This window comes from Bombina bombina, chromosome 4, assembly GCF_027579735.1.
Source record: "Bombina bombina isolate aBomBom1 chromosome 4, aBomBom1.pri, whole genome shotgun sequence".
NCBI lineage: Eukaryota > Metazoa > Chordata > Amphibia > Anura > Bombinatoridae > Bombina > Bombina bombina.
The window spans coordinates 941,261,293-941,287,564 of record NC_069502.1 but is presented as its reverse complement, the minus strand read 5'-3'; the positions used below and the strand labels follow the sequence as shown (position 1 = coordinate 941,287,564).

Here is a 26,272-nt window from a genome sequence, read left to right as displayed (position 1 = left end):
GGACGGCTCTTAAGCTCACAGTCTAGCTTTTTAAAATCAAGGAAGCATGTGAACAAGGAAAAATTGATCATAGGAGTGAATTAGAAAGTTGCTTAAAATTGCATGCTGTACCTGAATCATGAAAGACAAAATTTGGGTTTAGTATCCCTTTAATATACTTTATAACCTATAACTTTGTCTGTTTCTATGCGCCTGCAGGCCGCCACTTATCTCAGTGCTTCTTTATTAGCTTTTTTAAATTTTGCACAACAACCAAGCAGTGCTAGTTCATGTGTTTACTAGATAACATTGTGCTTACTCCAGTGCTTATAACGGTTATACAAGAACCAGCACTGATTGGCTAAAATGCAAATCAAGAGCATTTGGCCCTGCAATAAGTAATGGCTTCTGCTTGCCTGGGGACTCTGTGTGTCACCACTCCTCCCCGCAAAGCAGGTCTCACAGTCATGTGGCTGCCAGCTGATACAGAAAGGAAGTCACAGTTGAAAAGTTGGCCCCCGACTCAGCTTTTTACCTGGGGCCCAGTAAGGTTAGTTGCACCTTTATTTGGCACGTTTTGACAAGTCAATTAATAAAATGCCATGTTTTATTTTTATGTTAGTTGTGTTTATTTTGCTTTTGTGTATATCTGCGGGACACCTGAGGAAAGTCTGAAAAAACTCTGTATCTTAAAGATCTTATGTGTTTACCCAATCTTAAAAGGGAAGTCTAGTCAAAATAAAAATTGCACTGACTTACACATGAAAGTTTAAACAACTTTCCAATTTACTTATAATCACATTTGCTTTGTTCTCTTGGTTTTCATTTTTGAAAACTAAACCTAGGTAGGCTCAAACTGATGTCTAAACTGTTAATAACCGCCTCTTATCTCAGTGCATTTTGACAGTAAGATAGTGCTAGTTCATGTGTGACATATAGATAACATTGTGCTGACTCCTGTTGAGTTATTTAAAAGTCAGCACTGATTGGCTAAAATGCAAGTCTGTCAAAACAACTGAGGATAAGGGGGCAGACTGCAGAGGCTTAGATACAAGGTAATCAGAGGTACAAAATGTTGGTTATGCAAAACTAGGGAATGGGTAATAAAGGAATTATCTATCTTTTTAAATAAACCATGAGACTTCTGGAGTAGACTGTCCCTTTTAAGGTAAAAAAGACAGATATTGCTGAGTTATTGACTTATTAAAGGGACACTTCACACTGTATCTGGTGATAATCTCCCTTTTGACAAACAAGCAATTTTACTTTTATTGTGTAAGTATAGATATAAAGTCATGAGACCGATTACTGAATGAAAGGACAAGAATGCGGCAGCGGGAGCATATGACGCAACCATATATAGGAGTAGCTAGTACAGATTCTGACTAGAAAGGATATGATACCTAGGGTCAGAATATGACCATAGGACAGAGCAGCCAATTTTAAGGTTAAAGAAGCTGAACTTAAAGGGGCATTCTAGTCTAAATTGGAGTCCACATGAATGCATTTCAGTTTTGAATAGAAGCATTTTTGTAATATACTCATATTAGCAAATATGCTTCTAATAAAAGCTATAGCTGTTCAAAAGTGTATTTAAGTATGCACCAGCATTTTAAACACAGCACTCACTCAGAGAGCCTAAGGTGCTTGTACCATCTGGTAATTACCCAGTTTATTAATTGCTAACATGATACAAGCCCCACTGGTGTTATGAGCAGCTGCATTATTTAAAATGCGGGTGCACTGGGAATATTTAGCTATGTTTCACATGCAGAGAAAAATGTTAACACTAAGACAGTGATAACTTTTACTAGAAGCAATTTTGCCACGGATTGAAACATTTTTTTGCTATTTGCTTTACCATAGTAGTGGATTTTCAATTACCCCTGGCTATTGCTTACATATCTAATTGTTTTATGGTATGATGAGTATGGACTGCCATCTATTGATTGAGAAACAGAATAATCTTGTGTGAAAATTATCTAGAACTCAATTTTCAATATGTTCATGAATAATAAGTATTTGTCTCTCAAGAAGGAAGGTAGAATGACACTGAATTGAAAAAGGGAAGCAGCTAAGTTTCTTATGTATACTTATATTTTTCTATTCCTTATACAAATATATCCTTATAGCTTCTGAAACCACAAAAAAACTGCCACAATACTGTTGTGGTCTCATGAGGTCCATAACAGTTTTAACTACAAAAGTAAATGCAAGATTAAAATTGGCCACAGTATCCAGGTCTTGGTCATATGTCTCTCTAAGTCAGCCAGGGGAACATAGCCAGCCAGAAATGATATAATAAACCCTGAGATAGGATTCATATGATCACAAAATGCCCTGGAAATATCCATAGGGAACATCATTCTCTTTGCCAATTGTGTAATGGTGGCAATGTTTTTAGTTGGGTGATGCATATAAGCAGCAACATACTGTACATTTGAATATAACTGAGCCAGTTTATAACTACTCTGGAATACTGTTTAGTTGTTTTTTTCTAATAGAGTATGCAGTTTTAAACAACTTCCTAATTTTACTTTTATTATCAAATTGTCTTTGTTCTCCTGGTATCTTTTGTTGAAAAGCAGGAATGTAAGCTCAAAAGTGTGCACGTCTACTGAACTATATTGCAGCAGTTTAGTGTACACCGTGACACGCTGGGGCGTGACACGCTGTACAGAGATATTGAATAAGATTGTCTTGTGAAAGGCTCTCTGAAGTAGCCGAACACACACCCCCTCACAATAGGGGAACAAAATATCAGTTTTTATATTAATACCTCTTTGAATGTATGGTTTTTAATATTGTATTTTATTTATTAAGTAATAATGCATTTAGTAGTAGTGAACTGCATATGAAAAAAGTTTGTTTATAATAAGTATTTCTTAAACCCTTTGATATTTTTTTTATAGGATGGCACAGAAAAAAAGAGAAAATGAGTGGCCACATGATAGTCATTGGTACAATATTTGATAACATTATTTTGCAGGTTATCTGGACACCTGAGCTGATCCAAAATGGAGTCCAGTTCTCATATACCAGTGCAGATGGCGAGGAAGGATACCCTGGTGAATTAAAAGTTTGGGTTACATATACAGTTGTTGACAAAAAGCTAACCATCAATTATAGGGCACAAAGCAGCAAGACCACACCCATAAATCTGACAAACCACTCATACTTCAATTTGGCAGGCCAGGTAAGGACCTCACTGCAGTCTTTTGTGACACATTTTCATTTAAGTTCAGACACTGGTTCATCAAGTTTGATTGTTTTCTCACATTTCATGGAAGTCTTTTCCATAAAGAAGCCCATTCCAGATTTAATAAAGTGTGTGGAATTTCTCTATGGATAAATTCTATTTATACAACATCTTGGTGATTCATATACAGGTAGCCCTCAGTTTATGCCAGGGTTAGGTTCCAGAAGGAATGGTTGTAAATTGAAACCGTTGTAAATTGAAACCCAGTTTATAATGTAAGTCAATAGGAAGTGAGGGAGATAGGTTCCAGGCCCCTCTCAAAATTGTCATAAGTGACACCTAATACATTATTTTAAAAGCTTTGAAATGAAGACTTTAAATGCTAGACAGCATTATAAACCTAATAAAATAATCACACAACACAGAATATATAATTAAACTAAGTTAAATGAACAAAAACATTTGCTAAACAGCATTATAAACCTAATAAAATAATTACACAACACACTTCACTTGCATTTTTCTGCAAACAGTTCTTTCTATGTATTCCAATCTAGACTGAGTTATAGACAGGAAGATCTTGTTCCTTTGAAATCTGCTCGATAGCTCAGGTCTGGTTAAACTGATTAATTTAAGCTTGCTTGGCTTTGCTGCAACACAAGCGGGCAGCTCCACCTACTGGCTATTTTAATACATGCACTGCTTCTCAATGCTTTTCAATAGCAGTCACATGACGGGAAAAAAAGGTTGTTATTCTGAAACGGTGTAAATTGAACCGTTGTAAAACGAGGGCCACCTGTAATTATTAACTACATTGCTGTAAGACATGAAAACTTGTATAGATCATTCAACCTTTTAATATTTAAACTGTATAGTGATGATTTCAGTTTTTTTTGCAGTGTAGCTAGGGTTATTTCATGTACAAGATTAAATTGTGCCTGCCCACTAAGATCCAATAATGATCTGCTCCTTGCATCTTCGACTATCACCTCTTCCCATGCTAGACTGCAGGACTTCTGTCATACAGCACCTACCCTCTGGAACACTCTCCCTTGTCCTGTCAGGCTTTGCCCTAATCTTTCTTCTTTTAACTGCTCCTTGAAGACTTTTTTGTTCAGAGAAGCCTACAACCTATTCAATAATAAATTAATTCCACTTACCTAGATTGTAAGTTCCCACGGAAATAGGGCCCTTCCTTCTGTATGTGTTTGTCAAGTTTTGTCTTGTCTCTTACAAGGTTTTCATCATTGTTTTATTTAAACAAATTGTACCCATGGACAGCGCTGCAGAATATGTTGGCGCTTCATAAATAAAGTATAGCAATAATAACTTGTGCACGTGAAAGATAGCAATAAATTAATCAAGTCAGTAGAAGAATGTGAAATAATATACTGAATATCATTGGTCATGCCTTGTATGCTACTAAACATAGATGACAGGAATGGAATATTTTTATCCACAATGTATTATTTTTTAAATATTTGAAACTTTTAGACTTTATCTTTTAAATAATAAAATTGCACTTTTAGGTTTCTTTAAATTTTATGATAGCGGCAAAAAAAATTAACTACTAGGGTAATAATCGTATGTTAAATATCCTAAAGTATTTACTCTCATTTGGTGTTTGAGTTTTTGAGATTTGTTCCTAGCTAAGCACATAACAAGGTTTGTTATTGTTTCATCTAAAATAGGGTATTTTTTTTTCATTTAGTTATTTCTGCGCTGAAACACATTTTGGTTCTTACTTGTTACTGTCCACCAATAGAACTGTGGGAATTGTCTTTATCACCTAGTGAACAACCTGTCCCTAGTTTCAATTTAAACAACTTTGTGAGGAAAAATATTGCTCCTTTTTATGCAAATTTGTGACGAGAACGGGTTGTTATGCAAATTGCTGCCTGTAAGTGCACGACGACCCGATCTCGTCGTCAAAGGGACATGAAACCCAAAATTTTTCTTTCATGATTTAGGTAGAACATACAATTTTACACAACTTTCCAATTTACTTCTATTATCAAATTTGCTTCATTCTCTTGGCATCATTTGTTGATCCTGAGCTTACCTAGATACATTTTTTCAGCAAAGGATAACAAGAGAAGGAAGCAACTTAAATAATAGAAGTAAATTGGAAAGTTGTTTAAAATTGTATGTTCTACCTAAATCATGAACGGACATTTTTGGGTTTCATGTCCTTTTAAGTGGAATCGCTGACCACAGCATCAGATCGTTAATTCTCCCCGCACTGCAGGCCTGATCGTTGGTAGTATAGTGGGCGGCACTCCCAGAGCTACATGGGAGTGTCAGTGATGTAACCACAAACATGCGTGGTGACACCAGAGGAGACCGACCACAATGTGACAGGCAGTTAAGGGAGCTGGATGGGGGTTGGCTGTTCAAACATTTCAATCTCAGCTCCCTTACTTGCCACAGACCTCTAAGACCCCTCATTTGAAAGAGAATTGCCTGCTCTTTGAAATGGTCTTGGAAAGCCACAAGCATCCAGATCTTTAAAAAAATACAAAGCATAATATATGGGGTTTTGCTGGGGAATAGGAATTTATAAGCTCAATAAAAAAATCTTTTATGTCTAGAGACCCATAATGAAGTTTATATTATAGTAGACCCTCTCTGGAAAAAAATGCTTTTCTTTGTGTACTGCAAAAAGGGGCTTCTCTAGTTTATATTATAACCCCCCAAAAGCCTGTATGGGCCCCTAGTTCACATGTGGCAACCCTTGGTACAATTTAGTAAGCTGATCACAATAACAGTAGTCACCTGGCCATTTTCAATATTAATTACTAAAATCTTAACAAAAATATCTCACATGCCATGAAATATAAATATAATAATGGTATATTGTGACTCTGCTGTGCCTGCTGAAAAACCCCCAATATGCAATTTGTGCGGGTCACTCACTAAAATTTGACCTACAATAGGGTTTAAATGTAAGTAGCAAAAAAAAGCTAAAAATTGGCTAAGCACTGAGGTGTAAAAAAAAGCTTAGCAGTGAAAGGATTAAGTATTTCTCTGCAAGTACTGTAGTAATAAAGCTGAGGATATCTTAATTAAATACAATCATGTCGGTTTATAAAGTCTGCTACTTCATGTAAAATATTCTTTTTGGAAGACCAAATTATACTTTGGTTTGCCCCATATAAAAATAAAGCCACTACTGTATAAAGAGTTAATATATTTTATGTTTAACTAAGTACAGCACACATAAAATTCAACTAATTTATTTTGTTAAGGGTTCCAACAATATATATGACCATGAAGTTTCCATTATGGCTGAAAATTACCTACCTGTTGATGAAACCATGATACCCACAGGTAAGTGACTATAACCATATAAATAAAGTTTTTTTTTTTTTTTTTTATCGCAGTGGGTGGTATTTAGAGTTGTATCACATATGTGGGATAGTAGATAAGTCTAAGTGATGTAAAACATGTATATATCTATGGTACCATAAAATGCATGAAAGTAAATTATGCATTTTTGAGGCCTTATCAAAACCTACGATAAAGGAACATGGAAGTCAGAATTTACTCTCACGATTTAAAGGGACAGTTAAGTAAAAAAACAAAACACTTTAATGATTTAAATAGGGCATGCCATTTTAAACAACTTTCCAATTTACTTCTATTACCAATTTTGCTTTTTTTCTCTTGGTATTCTTAGTTGAAAGCTAAACCTAGGAGGTCCATATGCTAATTTCTTAGACATTGAAGGCCACCTCTAATCTGAACACATTTTGACAGTTTTTCACCACTTGAGGGCGTTAGTTCATGTGTTTCATATAGATAACATTGAACTCAGGCACGAGAAGCTCCTAGGAGTCAGCACTGATTGGCTAAACTGCATGTCTGTCAAAAGAACTGAAACAAGGCGGCAGTTTGCAGAGGCTTAGATACAAGGTAATCACAGAGGTAAAAACATAATTTATGTAAGAACTTACCTGATAAATTCATTTCTTTCATATTGGCAAGAGTCGATGAGCTAGTGACGTATGGGATATACATTCCTACCAGGAGGGGCAAAGTTTCCCAAACCTCAAAATGCCTATAAATACACCCCTCACCACACCCACAATTCAGTTTAACGAATAGCCAAGAAGTGGGGTGATAAGAAAGGAGCGAAAGCATTTAACAAGGAATTGGAATAATTGTGCTTTATACAAAAAAATCATAACCACCACAAAAAGGGTGGGCCTCATGGACTCTTGCCAATATGAAAGAAATGAATTTATCAGGTAAGTTCTTACATAAATTATGTTTTCTTTCATGTAATTGGCAAGAGTCCATGAGCTAGTGACGTATGGGATAGCAGATACCCATGATGTGGAACTTCCACGCAAAAGTCACTAGAGAGGGAGGGATAAAATAAAGACAGCCAATTCCGCGGAATAAATAATCCACAACCCAAATCAAAAAGTTTTAATCTTATAATGAAAAAAACTGAAATTATAAGCAGAAGAATCAAACTGAAAAAGCTGCCTGAAGTACTTTTCTACCAAAAACTGCTTCAGAAGAAGAAAAAACATCAAAATGGTAGAATATAGTAAAAGTATGCAAAGAAGACCAAGTTGCTGCTTTGCAAATCTGATCAACAGAAGCTTCATTCCTAAAAGCCCAGGAAATAGAAACTGACCTAGTAGAAAGAGCCGTAATCCTTTGAGGCGGGGATTTACCCGACTCCACATAAGCATGATGAATCAAAGACTTTAACCAAGACGCCAAAGAAATGGCAGAAGCCTTCTGACCTTTCCTAGAACCAGAAAAGATAACAAATAGACTAGAAGTCTTTCTGAAATCTTTAGTAGCTTCAACATAATATTTCAAAGCTCTTACTACATCCAAAGAATGTAAAGATCTCTCCAGAGAATTCTTAGGATTAGGACACAATGAAGGGACAACAATTTCTCTACTAATGTTGTTAGAATTCACAACTTTAGGTAAAAAATTAAATGAAGTCCGCAACACTGCCTTATCCTGATGAAAAATCAGAAAAGGAGATTCACAAGAAAGAACAGATAACTCAGAAACTCTTCTAGCAGAAGAGATGGCCAAAAGGAACAAAACTTTCCAGGAAAGTAATTTAATATCCAGAGAATGCATAGGTTCAAACGGAGGAGCCTGTAAAGCCCTCAGCACCAAATTAAGACTCCAAGGAGGAGAGATTGATTTAATGACAGGCTTGATACAAACCAAAGCCTGTGCAAAACAATGAATATCAGGATGATTAGCAAATTTTCTGTGAAAAAGAACAGAAAGAGCAGAGATTTGTCCTTTCAAGGAACTTGCAGACAAACCTAGTATTAATCACTGAGTCAGAGAAACCTCTATGACTAAGTATTAAGCGTTCAATCTCCATACCTTCAAATTTAATGATTTGAGATCCTGATGGAAAAATGGGCCTTGAGATAGAAGGTCTGGCCTTAACGGAAGTGTCCAAGGTTGGCAACTGGCCATCCGAACGAGATCCGCATACAAAAACCTGTGTGGCCATGCTGGAGCCACCAGCAGTACAAACGAACGCTCCATTAGGATTTTGGAAATCACTTTTGGAAGAAGAACTAGAGGCGGAAAGATATAAGCAGGTTGATAATTCCAAGGAAGTGACAACGCATCCACCGCTTCCGCCTGAGGATCCCTGGATCTGGACAGATACCTGGGAAGTTTTTTGTTTAGATGAGAGGCCATCAGATCTATTTCTGGAAGTCCCCAGATTTGAACAATCTGAAGAAATACCTCTGGGTGAAGAGACCATTCGCCTGGATGTAACGTCTGGCGACTGAGATAATCCGCTTCCCAATTGTCTATACCTGGGATGTGAACCGCAGAAATTAGACAGGAGCTGGATTCCGCCCATACAAGTATCCGAGATACTTCTTTCATAGCCTGAGGACTGTGAGTCCCACCTTGATGATTGACATATGCCACGGTTTTGACATTGTCTGTCTGAAAACAAATAAATGATTCTCTCTTCAGAAGAGGCCAGAACTGAAGAGCTCTGAAAATCGCACAGAGTTCCAAAATGTTGATTGGTAATCTCGCCTCCTGAGATTCCCAAACCCCCTGCGCTGCCAGAGATCCACATACAGCTCCCCAACCTGAAAGACTCGCATCTGTTGAGATCACAGTCCAGGTTGGACGAACAAAAGAGGCCCCTTGAATTAAACGATGGTGATCCAACCACCAAGTCAGAGAAGAATGAACATTGGGATTTAAGGATATTAATTGTGATATCCTTGTATAATCCCTGCACCATTGGTTCAGCATACAAAGCTGGAGAGGTCTCATGTGAAAACGAGCAAAAGGGATCGTGTCCGATGCAGCAGTCATGAGACCTAGAATTTCCATGCACAAAGCTACCGAAGGGAATGATTGAGACTGAAGGTTTCGACAAGCTGAAACCAATTTCAGACGTCTCTTTTCTGTTAGAGACAAAGTCATGGACACTGAATCTATTTGGAAACTCAAAAAGGTTACCCTTGTCTGAGGAATCAAAGAACTCTTTGGTAAATTGATCCTCCAACCATGTCTTTGAAGAAACAACACAAGTTGATTCGTATGAGATTCTGCAGAATGTAAAGACTGAGCAAGTACCAAGATATCGTCCAAATAAGGAAATACCGCAATACCCTGTTCTCTGATTACAGAGAGAAGGGCACGGAGAACCTTTGAAAAGATCCTTGGAGCTGTTGCTAGGCCAAATGGAAGAGCAACAAACTGGTAATGCTTGTCTAGAAAAGAGAATCTCAGAAACTGATAGTGATCTGGATGGATGAAGATATGCATCCTGTAAGTCTATTGTAGACATATAATGCCCTTGCTGAACAAAAGGCAGAATAGTCCTTATAGTCACCATTTTGAATGTTGGTATCCTTACATAATGATTCAATATTTTTAGATCCAGAAGGAATTCTCCTTCTTTGGTACAATGAACAGATTTGAGTAAAACCCCAGACCCCGTTCCAGAACTGGAACTGGCACAATTAACCCAGCCGACTCTAGGTCTGAAACACATTTCAGAAACGCCTGAGCCTTTACTAAGTTTACTGGAATGCGTGAGAGAAAAAATCTTCTCACAGGCGGTCTTACCTAGAAACCTATTCTATACCCTTGTGAAACAATGTTCTGAATCCAAAGACTCTGAATCGAATTGATCCAAACATCTTTGAAAAATCGTAACCTGCCCCCTACCAGCTGTGCTGGAATGAGGGCCGCACCGTCATGCGGATTTGGGAGCTGGCTTTGACTTTCTAAAAGGCTTGGATTTATTCCAGACTGGAGAAGGTTTCCAAACGGAAACTGTTCCTTTAGGGGAAGGGTCAGGTTTTTGTTCCTTATTTTGATGAAAGGAACGAAAACGATTAGCAGCCCTATATTTATCTTTAGATTTTTTGTCCTGAGGCAAAAAGGCTCCCTTACCCCCAGTAACAGTTGAAATTATTGAATCCAACTGAGAACCAAATAATTTATTACCTTGGAAAGAAAGAGAAAGCAACGTTGACTTAGAAGTCATATCTGCATTCCAAGACTTAAGCCATAAAGCTCTTCTAGCTAAAATAGCTAAAGACATATACCTGACATCAATTCTAATGATATAAAAAATGGCATCACAAACAAAGTTATTAGCATGTTGAAGAAGTTTAACAATGCTATAAGCATTATGGTCTGACACTTGTTGCGCTAAGGCCTCCAACCAGAAGGTGGAAGCTGCAGCAACATCAGCCAAAGAAAAAGCAGGTCTAAGAAGATTACCTGAACATAAATAAGCCTTCCTTAGAAAGGATTCATCAACTTTGGGGATTTTTTCCCAAAACTCTAATCTATCAGATGGCAAAGGGTACAATTTCTTAAACCTTGGAGAAGGAGTAAATGAAGTACCCAGACTATTCCATTCCCTAGAAATTACTTCTGAAATAGCATCAGGAACTGGAAAAACTTCTGGAATAACTACATGAGGTTTAAAAACTGAATTTAAACGCTTATTAGTTTTAATATCAAGAGGACTAGACTCCTCCATATCTAATGAAATCAACACTTCTTTAAGTAAAGAACGAATAAACTCCATCTTAAACAAATATGAAGATTTATCAGTGTCAATATCTGAGGCAGAATCTTCTGAACCAGATAGATCCTCATCAGAAATAGATAAGTCAGAATGATGGCGGTCATTTAAAAATTCATCTGAAATATGAGAAGTTTTAAAAGACCTCTTACGTTTACTAGAAGGAGGAATAACAGACAGAGCCTTCCGAATAGAATTAGAAACAAATTCTCTTACATTAACAGGAACATCCTGAATATTAGATGTTGAAGGAACAAATACAGGTAATGGATTATTACTAATGGAAATATTATCAGCGTTTGATAGTTTATCATGACAACTAACACAAACTACAGCCGGAGGAACAGTTACCAAAAGTTTACAACAAATGCACTTAGCTTTGGTAGAACCGACATCAGGCAGCGTCTTTTCAGAAATAGCTTCTGATCCAGGGTCAGGTAGTGACAGCTTGCAATATGTAATAGAAAAAACAACATATAAAGCAAAATTAGCAAATTCCTTAAATGACAGTTTCAGGAATGGGAAAAAATGCAAAACAAAACAAGCCTCTAGAAACCAGAAGCAACTAAAAAGTGAGACGGAAATAATGTGAAAAAACGGGCGCCAAGTATGACGCCCACATTTTTGGCGCCAAGTAAAACGCCCACATTTTTGGCGCCAAGAATGACACCCATATTTTTTGGCGCCAAAAAACGTCCGCAACACACATACGTAAAAAATGACGCAACCACGTGAAAACTTCCGGCGTCAACTATGACGCCTGAAATGATGACATTTTTGCGCCAAAAAAGTCTTGCGCCAAAAATAATGCAATAAATTAAAGCATTTTCTGCACCCGCGAGCCTAACAGCCCGCAATTTAGAAAAAAAGTCAATTGAAAATTGAAGGTAAGAAAAAATATAATTCATATGCATTTTCGCAAAAAAATGAAACAAAGTCTGAAAGAAGGAATACTGATTATCCTTAATCATGGCAAATATAAGTTTAACACATATATTTAGAACTTTACATATAAAGTGCCCAACCATAGCTTAGAGTGTCATAAATAGAAATAAGACTTACTTACCCTAAGACACTCATCTACATATAGTAGATAGCCAAACCAGTACTGAAACGAGAATCAGTAGAGGTAATGTTATATAAGAGTATATCGTCGATCTGAAAAGGGAGGTAGGAGAAGAAATCTGTACGACCGATAACAGAGAACCTATGAAATAGATCCCCTAGAGGAAGACCATGGTATTCAAATAGGCAATACTCTCTTCACATCCCTCTGACATTCACTGCACTCTGAGAGGAAAACCGGGCTTCAGCCTGCTGCGAAGCGCATATCAACGTAGAAATCTAGCACAAACTTACTTCACCACCTCCATGGGAGGCAAAGTTTGTAAAACTGAATTGTGGGTGTGGTGAGGGGTGTATTTATAGGCATTTTGAGGTTTGGGAAACTTTGCCCCTCCTGGTAGGAATGTATATCCCATACGTCACTAGCTCATGGACTCTTGCCAATTACATGAAAGAAAAGTATATTATTATAACTGTTGGTTATGCAAAACTGGGGAATGGGTAATAAAGGGATGATCTACCTTTTTAAACAACAAAAATTCTGGTGTTTACTGTCACTTTAACCCCTTAATGACCACAGCACTTTTCCATTTTCTGTCCATTTGGGACCAAGGCTATTTTTACATTTTTGCGGTGTTTGTGTTTAGCTGTAATTTTCCTCTTACTCATTTACTGTACCCACATATATTATATACCGTTTTTCTCGCCATTAAATGGACTTTCCAAAGATACCATTATTTTCATCATATCTTATAATTTACTTTAAAAATTTTTATAAAATATGAGAACAAAATGGAAAAAAACACACTTTTTCTAACTTTGACCCCCAAAATCTGTTATACATCTGCAACCACCAAAAAACACCCATGCTAAATAGTTTCTAAATTTTGTCCTGAGTTTAGAAATACCCAATGTTTACATGTTCTTTGCTTTTTTTGTAAGTTATAGGGCCATAAATACAAGTAGCACTTTGCTATTTCCAAACCATTTTTTTTTCAAGATTAGCGCTAGTTACATTAGAACACTAATATCTTTCAGGAATCCCTGAATATCTATTGACATGTATATATTTTTTTTTAGTAAACATCCCAAAGTATTGATCTAGGCCAATTTTGGTATATTTCATGCCACCATTTCACCGCCAAATGCGATCAAATACAAAAAATCGTTCACTTTTTCACAAATTTTTTCACAAACTTTTGGTTTCTCACTGAAATTATTTACAAACAGCTTGTGCAATTATGGCATAAATGATTGTAAATTTTTCTTTGGGATCCCCTTTGTTCAGAAATAGCAGACATATATGGCTTTGGTGTTGCTTTTTGGTAATTAGAAGGATGCTAAATGCCACTGTGCACCACACGTGTATTATGCCCAGCAGTAAAGGGGTTAATTAGGGAGCATGTAGGGAGCTTTTTGGGGTAATTTTAGCTTTAGTGTAGTGTAGTAGACAACCCCAAGTAATGATCTAGGCCCATTTTGGTATATTTCATGCCACCATTTCACCGCCAATTGCGATCAAATTAAAAAAAAAGTTAAATTTTTCACAATTTTAGGTTTCTCACTGAAATCATTTACAAACAGCTTGTGCAATTATGGCACAAATTGTTGTAAATGCTTCTCTGGGATCCCCTTTGTTCAGAAATAGCAGACATATATGGCTTTGGCGTTGCTTTTTGGTACTTAGAAGGCCGCTAAATGCCGCTGCGCATCACACGTGTATTATAGCTAGCAGTGAAGGGGTTAATTAGGAAGTTTGTAGGGAGCTTGCAGGGTTAATTTTAGCTTTAGTGTAGAGATCAGCCTCCCACCTGACACATCAGACCCCCTGATCCCTCCCAAACAGCTCCCTTCCCTCCCCCACCCCACAATTGTCCCCGCCATCTTAAGTACTGGCAGCAACTCTGCCAGTACTAAAATAAAATATATATTTAGGCTTTTTTTTTTTTTTTTTAAGCATATTTACATATGCTGCTGTGTAGGAGCCCCCCTTAGCCCCCAACCTGGCTGATCCCCCACCAAACAGCTGTCTAACCCTCCCCCTCTGCCTTAATGGCCGCCATCTTGGGTACTGGCAGCTGTCTGCCAGTACCCAGTTTATAAAAAAAACAGTTGCTTTTTTTATTTTTTCCCCATTTTCTGTAGTGTAGCTCCCCTACCCACCAAAGAACAAACCCCCACCCCCTCCTAGATACCTTTGACTGTTTTTTTTAAAAAAAATAAAAAGCTTTACACAAACTTTTAGAACAGTCTTTTCTGTAGTGTAGCGGTTCCCACCCGCTCCCGCCCCGTGCACGCGCCCGCCCGCCGCCCGACGTGCACGCGCGCGCGCCTGTGCGCGCCCCCATCGCCCCCGCCCCCGATCCCGCCCCCCTCTACATTACCCGGCCCATCGATGGCCGCCCACCTGCCTCCCAAGTCAGCTCCCACCCACCAACGTTACCGGCCACCGATGTCCGGTGCAGAGAGGGCCACAGAGTGGCTCTCTCTGCACCGGATGGCCATTTAAGGTTATTGCAGGATGCCTCCATATCGAGGCATCACTGCAATAACCGGAAAGCAGCTGGAAGCGAGCAGGATCGCTTCCAGCTGCTTTCCACACCGAGGACGTGCAGGGTACGTTCTCAGGCATTAACTGCCTTTTCTTCTGTTAAGTGTGATCAGTCCACGGGTCATCATTACTTCTGGGATATTACTCCTCCCCAACAGGAAGTGCAAGAGGATTCACCCAGCAGAGCTGCATATAGCTCCTCCCCTCTACGTCACTCCCAGTCATTCTCTTGCACCCAACGACTAGATAGGATGTGTGAGAGGACTATGGTGATTATACTTAGTTTTATATCTTCAATCAAAAGTTTGTTATTTTAAAATAGCACCGGAGTGTGTTATTATCTCTCTGGCAGAGTTTGAAGAAGAATCTACCAGAGTTTTTGTTATGATTTTAGCCGGAGTAGTTAAGATCATATTGCTGTTTCTCGGCCATCTGAGGAGAGGTAAACTTCAGATCAGGGGACAGCGGGCAGATGAATCTGCATAGAGGTATGTAGCAGTTTTTATTTTCTGACAATGGAATTGATGAGAAAATCCTGCCATACCGATATAATGTCATGTATGTATACTTTACACTTCAGTATTCTGGGGAATGGTACTTCACTAGAATTACACTGTAAGAAATACATAAAGCTGTTTAATAACTAGAGATTATGTTTAACGTTTTTGCTGGAATGTAAAATCGTTTTCATTTACTGAGGTACTGAGTGAATAAATGTTTGGGCACTATTTTTCCACTTGGCAGTTGCTTAATCTGTTTTCTGACAGTTTCTGTTCTCCCTCACTGCTGTGTGTGAGGGGGAGGGGCCGTTTTTTGGCGCTTTTTCTACACATCAAATATTTCAGTCAGCAACTCATTGTATTCCCTGCATGATCCGGTTCATCTCTACAGAGCTCAGGGGTCTTCAAAACTTATTTTGAGGGAGGTAATTTCTCTCAGCAGAGCTGTGAGAATTATAGTTTGACTGAGATAAAAAACGTTTATTCTGTAATTTGTTTCCTGCTTTCAGAATTTGTTATCTTTGCTAATGGGATTAAACCTTTGCTAAAGTTGTGTTATTTACAAGGATTGAGGCTATAACTGTTTCAATTTATTAATTTTCAACTGTCATAGATCTTCTGTGCTTCTTAAAGGCACAGTACGTTTTAATATTATTCTAATTGAATTGTATTTCCAAGTTACAAGTTTATTTGCTAGTGTGTTAAACATGTCTGATTCAGAGGATGATACCTGTGTCATTTGTTGCAATGCCAAAGTGGAGCCCAATAGAAATTTATGTACTAACTGTATTGATGCTACTTTAAATAAAAGTCAATCTGTACAAATTGAACAAATTTCACCAAACAACGAGGGGAGAGTTATGCCGACTAACTCGCCTCACGTGTCAGTACCTACATCTCCCGCTCAGAGGGAGGTGCGTGATATTGTAGCGCCGAGTACATCTGGGCGGCCATTACAAATCACATTACAGGATATGGCTACTGTTATGACTGAGGTTTTGGCTAAATTACCAGAGCTAAGAGGTAAGCGTGATCACTCTGGGGTGAGAACAGAGTGCGCTGATAATATTAGGGCCATGTCAGACACTGCGTCACAGGTGGCAGAACATGAGGACGGAGAGCTTCATTCTGTGGGTGACGGTTCTGATCCAAACAGACTGGATTCAGATATTTCAAATTTTAAATTTAAACTGGAAAACCTCCGTGTATTACTAGGGGAGGTGTTAGCGGCTCTGAATGATTGTAACACAGTTGCAATACCAGAGAAAATGTGTAGGTTGGATAAATATTTTGCGGTACCGACGAGTACTGAGGTTTTTCCTATACCTAAGAGACTTACTGAAATTGTTACTAAGGAGTGGGATAGACCCGGTGTGCCGTTCTCACCCCCTCCGATATTTAGAAAAATGTTTCCAATAGACGCCACCACAAGGGACTTATGGCAAACGGTCCCTAAGGTGGAGGGAGCAGTTTCTACCTTAGCTAAGCGTACCACTATCCCGGTGGAGGATAGCTGTGCTTTTTCAGATCCAATGGATAAAAAATTAGAGGGTTACCTTAAGAAAATGTTTGTTCAACAAGGTTTTATATTGCAACCCCTTGCATGCATTGCGCCGATCACGGCTGCAGCGGCATTCTGGATTGAGTCTCTGGAAGAGAACATTGGTTCAGCTAGTCTGGACGACATTACGGACAGGCTTAGAGTCCTTAAACTAGCTAATTCATTCATTTCGGAGGCCGTAGTACATCTTACTAAACTTACGGCGAAGAATTCAGGATTCGCCATTCAGGCACGCAGGGCGCTGTGGCTAAAATCCTGGTCAGCTGATGTTACTTCTAAGTCTAAATTGCTTAATATACCTTTCAAAGGGCAGACCTTATTCGGGCCCGGGTTGAAAGAGATTATCGCTGACATTACAGGAGGTAAAGGCCATGCCCTGCCTCAGGACAAAGCCAAAGCCAAGACTAGACAGTCTAATTTTCGTTCCTTTCGTAATTTCAAAGCAGGAGCAGCATCAACTTCCTCTGCACCAAAACAGGAAGGAGCTGTTGCTCGCTACAGACAAGGCTGGAAACCTAACCAGTCCTGGAACAAGGGCAAGCAGACTAGGAAACCTGCTGCTGCCCCTAAAACAGCATGAATTGAGGGCCCCCGATCCGGGATCGGATCTAGTGGGGGGCAGACTTTCTCTCTTCGCCCAGGCTTGGGCAAGAGATGTTCAGGATCCCTGGGCGCTAGAGATAATATCTCAGGGATACCTTCTGGACTTCAAATACTCTCCTCCAAGAGAGAGATTTCATCTGTCAAGATTGTCAACAATCCAGACAAAGAAAGAGGCGTTTCTACGCTGCGTACAAGAGCTCTTGTTAATGGGAGTAATCCATCCAGTTCCACGATCGGAACAGGGACAGGGGTTTTACTCAAATCTGTTTGTGGTTCCCAAAAAAGAGGGAACTTTCAGACCAATCCTGGACTTAAAGATCCTAAACAAATTCCTAAGAGTTCCATCGTTCAAGATGGAGACTATTCGGACAATTTTACCTATGATCCAAGAGGGTCAGTACATGACCACTGTAGATTTAAAAGATGCTTACCTTCACATACCGATTCACAAAGATCATTATCGGTACCTAAGGTTTGCCTTCCTAGACAGGCATTACCAGTTTGTGGCTCTTCCATTCGGATTGGCTACAGCTCCAAGAATCTTCACAAAGGTTCTGGGTGCTCTTCTGGCGGTACTAAGACCGCGGGGAATCTCGGTAGCTCCATACCTAGACGACATTCTGATACAAGCTTCAAGCTTTCAAACTGCCAAGTCTCATATAGAGTTAGTGCTGGCATTTCTAAGGTCACATGGATGGAAGGTGAACGAAAAGAAAAGTTCACTCGTTCCACTCACAAGAGTTCCCTTCCTGGGGACTCTTATAGATTCTGTAGAAATGAAGATTTACCTGACAGAGGACAGGCTAACAAGACTTCAAAGTGCTTGCCGCACCCTTCATTCCATTCAACACCCGTCAGTGGCTCAATGCATGGAGGTAATCGGCTTAATGGTAGCGGCAATGGACATAGCACCCTTTGCACGCTTACACCTCAGACCACTGCAACTGTGCATGCTAAGTCAGTGGAATGGGGATTACTCAGACTTATCCCCTTCTCTGAATCTGGATCAAGAGACCAGAAATTCTCTTCTATGGTGGCTTTCTCGGCCACATCTGTCCAGGGGGATGCCATTCAGCAGACCAGACTGGACAATTGTAACAACAGACGCCAGCCTTCTAGGTTGGGGTGCCGTCTGGAATTCTCTGAAGGCTCAGGGACAATGGAGTCAGGAGGAGAGTCTCCTGCCAATAAACATTCTGGAATTGAGAGCAGTTCTCAATGCCCTCCTGGCTTGGCCCCAGTTGACAACTCGGGGGTTCATCAGGTTTCAGTCGGACAACATCACGACTGTAGCTTACATCAACCATCAGGGAGGGATAAGAAGCTCCCTAGCTATGATGGAAGTATCAAAGATAATTCGCTGGGCAGAGTCTCACTCTTACCACCTGTCAGCAATCCACATCCCGGGAGTGGAGAACTGGGAGGCGGATTTCTTAAGTCGTCAGACTTTTCATCCGGGGGAGTGGGAACTTCATCCGGAGGTCTTTGCCCAAATACTTCGACGTTGGGGCAAACCAGAGATAGATCTCATGGCGTCTCGACAGAACGCCAAGCTTCCTCGTTACGGGTCCAGATCCAGGGATCCAGGAGCAGTCCTGATAGATGCTCTGACAGCACCTTGGGACTTCAGGATGGCTTACGTGTTTCCACCCTTCCCGTTACTTCCTCGATTGATTGCCAGAATCAAACAAGAGAGAGCATCAGTGATTCTAATAGCACCTGCGTGGCCACGCAGGACTTGGTATGCAGACCTGGTGGACTTGTCATCCTTTCCACCTTGGTCTCTACCTCTGAAACAGGACCTTCTGATACAGGGTCCCTTCAAACATCAAAATCTAACTTCTCTGAAGCTGACTGCTTGGAAATTGAACGCTTGATTTTATCAAGACGTGGGTTTTCTGAGTCAGTTATTGATACCTTAATACAGGCTAGGAAACCTGTTACCAGAAAGATTTACCATAAGATATGGCGTAAATACCTATATTGGTGTGAATCCAAAGGTTACTCTTGGAGTAAGGTTAGGATTCCTAGGATATTGTCTTTTCTTCAAGAAGGTTTAGAAAAGGGTTTATCTGCTAGTTCATTAAAGGGACAGATCTCAGCTCTGTCCATTCTGTTACACAAACGTCTGTCAGAAGTTCCTGACGTCCAGGCTTTTTGTCAGGCTTTGGCCAGGATTAAGCCTGTGTTTAAAACTGTTGCTCCACCATGGAGTTTAAACCTTGTTCTTAATGTTTTACAGGGCGTTCCGTTTGAACCCCTTCATTCCATTGATATAAAGTTGTTATCTTGGAAAGTTCTATTTTTAATGGCTATTTCCTCGGCTCGAAGAGTCTCTGAATTATCAGCCTTACATTGTGATTCTCCTTATTTGATTTTTCATTCGGATAAGGTAGTCCTGCGTACTAAACCTGGGTTCTTACCTAAGGTAGTTACTAACAGGAATATCAATCAAGAGATTGTTGTTCCTTCTTTATGCCCAAATCCTTCTTCAAAGAAGGAACGTCTACTGCACAACCTGGATGTAGTCCGTGCTCTAAAATTTTACTTACAGGCAACTAAGGAATTTCGACAAACGTCTTCTCTGTTTGTCATTTACTCTGGGCAGAGGAGAGGTCAAAAAGCTTCCGCTACCTCTCTTTCTTTTTGGCTTCGTAGCATAATTCGTTTAGCTTATGAGACTGCTGGACAGCAGCCTCCTGAAAGAATTACAGCTCATTCTACTAGAGCTGTGGCTTCCACTTGGGCCTTCAAGAATGAGGCCTCTGTTGAACAGATTTGCAAGGCTGCAACTTGGTCTTCGCTTCATACTTTTTCCAAATTTTACAAATTTGACACTTTTGCTTCATCGGAGGCTATTTTTGGGAGAAAGGTTCTTCAGGCAGTGGTTCCTTCTGTATAAAGAGCCTGCCTATCCCTCCCGTCATCCGTGTACTTTTGCTTTGGTATTGGTATCCCAGAAGTAATGATGACCCGTGGACTGATCACACATAACAGAAGAAAACATAATTTATGCTTACCTGATAAATTCCTTTCTTCTGTAGTGTGATCAGTCCACGGCCCGCCCTGTTTTTAAGGCAGGTAAATATTTTTTAATTTATACTCCAGTCACCACTTCACCCTTGGCTTTTCCTTTCTCGTTGGTCCTTGGTCGAATGACTGGGAGTGACGTAGAGGGGAGGAGCTATATGCAGCTCTGCTGGGTGAATCCTCTTGCACTTCCTGTTGGGGAGGAGTAATATCCCAGAAGTAATGATGACCCGTGGACTGATCACACTACAGAAGAAAGGAATTTATCAGGTAAGCATAAATTATGTTTTTTCTGAGGACGTACCCTGCACGTCCTCGGTCGTTAAGGGGTTAAGAGAAAAAAAATCCACTTCTGTTATCAAATTTACCTCAGTTTCTTGGTATCCTTTGTTGAAAATCTGTTCAGTAAGGGCATATTGCAGTATGCTCAGGAGCCTACTCACAATTAGCTAATACATAAGTTTTCAGAATTGTTATTTTAACAAAACCATGACAATTTCTTAATATTGTTTCTTTTGACTAGACCAAAGTGTATATGCCATATTATAGTTTAACTATAGCTAATGAGTTCCAAGTCTAAGAGGTCACCACTGCACCAGAGCATCTTTTTTTCCAATATAAGACCATTTTAAATGACCTGTGTCTTGGCTAAAATACATTTATAATAAATACGAATGTTATATTTATTTATTTAATCTATTAAACTGGACACAAAACGATACTAATTAACAGAATGATGTAATAATTCATGGAGGTACCTGGAGCTTTGGTAAGAGGTACTTGAGCACACACCCTTTGATAATTTATTTTTGTCTTAATGCATTACAGGTAAATGTTCATTGTATCACAGAAATATGTGTTTTTTGGTTCTAAACCAAACCACACCTAACAGGCCAAATTGTATTTCCCTGCCTGGCTGGTCAGCTACTCACTTACTGGGATGGACTCACCTGTACTCATGTAGGGAAATCCTTATAATCTGGCCGATTAGTTACATTTGAGGACTAGAGATGAGAGAGCTCAAAGTTTATCACTGAAAAAGTGGCACAGAGATGTGCTAGATATAGGAGTACTGTGATATATCACAAGGAGGAAAACATGTCACAATTAAATGTGCCTGGTAGAGTGGATTAATAAGTGGATTAAAAAAAAAGAAAAGCGGGGCGTGCTTCCTGGTGGCGCCATAATAGGACACTGATATCTGTGGTCCCACTACAAGATGCTGTAATCCACCAAATAGCTTTAATCTACTTTAACATCAAGGCCCTACAGTAATATAGCTGACTTCTTTGTGGAGCGCTGAGAAGCTTAAAGGGACATAATAATCATATGCTAAATCACTTAAAAGTGATGCAGCATAACTGTAAAAGATGACAGAAAATGTCACCTGAATATCTCTCTGTAAAAAAGGAAGATATTTGAACTCAAAATGTCTTCACCTCACAAGAGTAAGTGCTGTGTAAACAGTTATACTTATTATCAGTTATTTGTAGAGTGCCAACAGATTCCGCAGCGCTAACTTCAGCTGCTGTCCAGCTGCAAGTTGAAAAACAAAAAACAAAAAAAAACAATAGCCAATAAGCATCAACAGTGTTGAGGTAATGCTTTGCCTTTTGCTGTGATCTCATGGGTCTTCAGTGAAATCTCATGAGATTTCACAGAACGTACTTAAACTGAATAGAAAAATAACATGATTGTGCCTGCACACTCCCTTGCAAGTCCTGGGACGAGCATCCTGACTGGCTGCTTAAAGTCTCTTTACAGTGTGAAGACTTAGGAAATTTGAGGTAAAACATCTTCCTTTTTAACATAGAGATGCTCAGGTGATATTTTCTAGTCAGCTTTTTACAGCTATGCTGCATTACTTTCAAGTGCTTCAACATTTGGGTATTATGTCCCTTTAAGCTGCCTTGTGTTGTGTTTGTTAACCCGGTGTTCAGGAATGCAGAATCATACGATTATCACGTTCTGGGTAAGCAGTTTATGAAGACTGCCAGAATTTACCTCACAAGATCTGTGTACCTCACAAGATCTGTGATCAGTATATTGATGTTGACATGGAGGAGAATGTAAAACTATTTTTGCATGAACTAGCCTCCTTGCTAGATGGCAATATCAGCAAGAATTTCTACGAGAATTGTAGAGTGCTTTCGCACCTTTTAATGAGGCCTATCCTGAGCAAGAAATGCCATGATGAAAGAGCTGCTTTGTTCTATGCGTCGAGATAAGAGATGCGCTCTAGAGCAAGAGACCCGCTTGGACAGCTTGGGTCAGGAGTGAGCTGACCCTTTTGCGGTACCCGAGTTGAGACATAACCCTTTTGTGGGCCTCTGGCACCTGTGGGAGCTACAAAATGCAGTACCCACTGAAGCTGGAAGTGGAGCAGTCATATCTGCTGTGGGATAACACTGACAAAATTCCACCTGCAAGCTCTGTCCTATATGAGAGTTTAGACCTGCTAAGTAGTCATTTTCTACATGGTGCAAACACCATGAAGCTGTGGAGCCCAGTAGAGATTTTTAGATTAGGGTTTTTTTGGACTTGAAAAAGAGCTGAATGCCCATACAAATGCCCCTTAATGGGCAATGGGTAGTTTATTTATAGTGTTAGGTTTTTTATTTTATTTTGGGGGGTTTGGTGAGTGGGGGGTTTACTGTTAGGGGGGACTTATTATTGTTGAGAGGTAAAAGAGCTGTTTAACTTAGGGCAATGCCTTACAAAAGGCCATTTTAAGGGCTATTGGTAGTTTAGTATTAGATTATGGGGTGTTTTTATTTTGGGGGGATTTTTTATTTTTATAGGGGTATTAGTTTAGGTTTATTTTTTTCTGTAATTTTTCTTTTTTTTAATTTTTGTAACTTTAGCTTGAGGGTTTGTATTTTTTAAAGATAGACTGCCCTCTGGGAAGGCTTATCGCCTAGTTTGATAATAAAAGTAAATTGGAATTTTTTTTTTAAAACTGTATGCTCTGTCTGAATCACAAAATATTTTTTTGGGTTTCATATCCATTTAAGTGACACTATTCAGATGTACATTAAAAAAAAAGCGCAACAATAACATTCCAGTTTACTTTTGTTATCAAATTTACTTTGTTTTCTTGGCATCTTTTGTTGAAAAGCAGGTAGGTAGGCCCAGGAGCGTGCACTTGTCTGGAGCATTTTATGGCAGCAGTATTGCGAGAATGCTTTTAACAAATATTTTATATTGTGCAAACACTGCTGCCATCTAGTGTTCAAAAGCATTTTTACAAAACTGCTGCCATCTAGTTGTCAAAAGCATTTTTACAAAACTGCTGCCATACAGTTGTCCAGGCATGTGCACAATACCTACCTAGCTAGGTATGCTCCTCAACAAAGAATACCTTGAGAAAAAAGTAAATTTGACAATAACTACATTAGTACATTTGAAACTTTCTTATAATTGTATGTGCTATCGGAAACTTTTGGGTTTCATGTCCCTTTAGGAATAGTCTCTATCAGTTTACCCAACAGTTTTTAACATGCACTTTTCATAAAAACTGATGGCAAAATCAAGCAGAGCTTCCTTCCATTAAGACCTTCACTGATTCAGGTGTCTGTGTTGTGAATTCTGTACATCTCTGTAAATGTGATCATTTTCTGCAGCTGCCTCATTCTTTGCAGAGAGCTAAGCCCTGTGGTTTTGATTTCCATTGTTTCCTCTTAACTGTATGTTTGTGGCCTTATTACTGACACACAATTGCGTGCGATTTCATGTTTTAAGGATCTGAATGATAACTGTGTGTTCTCTTTTGGTGTTAGAACAGAAATAGAACAGAAGTCACAACAGGTTTAGATTTCTTGTTATTTAGAGATGAAAAATATTAACCCCTAAGCGCCGATAGGACAATCCATGCCTTCCTAACAGCGCTGGGCTTTAATCCCATTAGGACGGCATGGAACTACCTAACTTATATGTCATCCTGCGGCCTCCTACTATAAGATAATGGAAAATTAACTGAGGGGCCTAACATCGTAGGCGGTCCCCCATGCTCCGGTCCTGGCCTTGAAATCTCGTGATCGCATTGATGATTGCATGATTTAATTTTTCCAGCAAGTATTTACAATGGAATTTCATTATGATCTAAGCACTTGCACTAAGGGGTTAAAGGGCCATAATAGATGAAAAATTGCATGCTCTTGTTCATGTAATTTTAAAACTATCAGCCCCTGATTCCCCCTGCAAAGAGAATCAGGAGTTGTGCTCTGCTGATTGGATCAAAATCAGTTTTAGTTCTGGGTCAATAGTTTTCTGCATGTCCCAAGTGGTACTTCTACAGTAGTGCAGGGTTGATAGTCTTATAGTTACACACTCTAATCAGTATGCTATTTTATCCACATTTCCAATAGTAGTGAGACTTCTTAATCTAAAAAAAACAATCTTCCAAAACCCTTTACCTACAAACTTCACTATTCTATCCGCAGAATGGCCATTACATTGTTTTCAACCGGGTACACGTTCACTATGACCTTGAGCCACTATGCCATTCTTCTGTAATGATCCAACAAAAAATAATGTATATAGGTATCTGTTCCTTTAGAAGTTTAGAGTAAACTCACATATCACTCTGGATATACCAAGCTCTTGTGTAATAAGCAGTCTTTAAAACTGCATACATCAAAACCCAGTAAACGTTTATTGTATAATGTAAAAAATAGGCAAATATAATCATCATAGAAATGCACTTAAAGGACCAGTCAACACAGTAGATTTGCATAATCAACAAATGCAAGAGAACAAGACAATGCAATAGCACTTAGTCTGAACTTCAAATTAATAGATTTTTTTATGACAATTTTAAAAGTTATGTCTATTTCCACTCCCCCTGTACCATGTGACAGCCATCAGCCAATCACAAATGCATACATGTACCATGTGGCAGCCATCAGCCAATCACAAACGAATATACATTTATTCTTGCACATGTTCAGTAGGAGCTGGTGACTCAAAGTGTAAATATAAAAAAACTTCACTTTTTTAATGGAAGTAAATTGGACAGTTGTTTAAAATTGCATGCTCTATCTGAATAATGAAAGTTTAATTTTGACTTGAGTGTCCCTTTTATAAGATATACAGTCAGCAAAACAATACTGAAACAAAAAAGTGATTACTAATAAAACAAACATAAGTATATATCAGGATTAGTATGCCATTCACACAATCATCAAATAAGCTAAAATAATATTTATAAACCAAATAAGGATGCATGAACTTCTGGATCATATGTTGGGTTTAGGAAATGTGTGAACAGGGAGAGTGAAACTGTGTGTGTTGCTTATGGAACAATTTTGAGATTTCATTCTTTCTTTTTGGATATTCCACAGCTGTCTGACTTCACACTAAGTTATTTATCCTTTAGGAATAAAGAGGACTTGATACCACTTCTACATCTATAAAGGGAGAAAAAAACTATTTATTTTTATTGCTGGTAAATAAAAAAACTAAATGTATGCTTACCTGATAAATGTATTTATTTCCGGATATGGTGAGTCCATGGCTTGAGTAATTACTGTTGGGAATATCACTCCTGGCAAGCAGGAGGAGGCAAAGAGCACCACAGTTAAACTACTAAGTATCACTCCCTTATCCACAACCCCCAGTCATTCGACCAAAGGGAAATGGGAGCGGAAAAAAGTAGTAACACAAGGTGTAGAGGTGTCTGAGGTTATAGTCAAAAGAACAACTGTCTTAA

At 39.0% G+C, this 26,272-nt stretch overlaps 1 protein-coding gene across 1 annotated transcript in view; it reads left to right on the top strand.

The window, feature by feature from the left end:
- GALM (galactose mutarotase) overlaps window positions 1–26,272 on the top strand; it is a 141,311-nt gene that overhangs the window by 25,689 nt on the left and 89,350 nt on the right. The window contains exons 4-5 of the mRNA XM_053711930.1: window positions 2,969–3,175; window positions 6,427–6,508. Of these exons, the coding sequence (XP_053567905.1) occupies window positions 2,969–3,175; window positions 6,427–6,508 (289 nt within the window). The remainder of the gene's footprint in view (window positions 1–2,968; window positions 3,176–6,426; window positions 6,509–26,272) is intronic.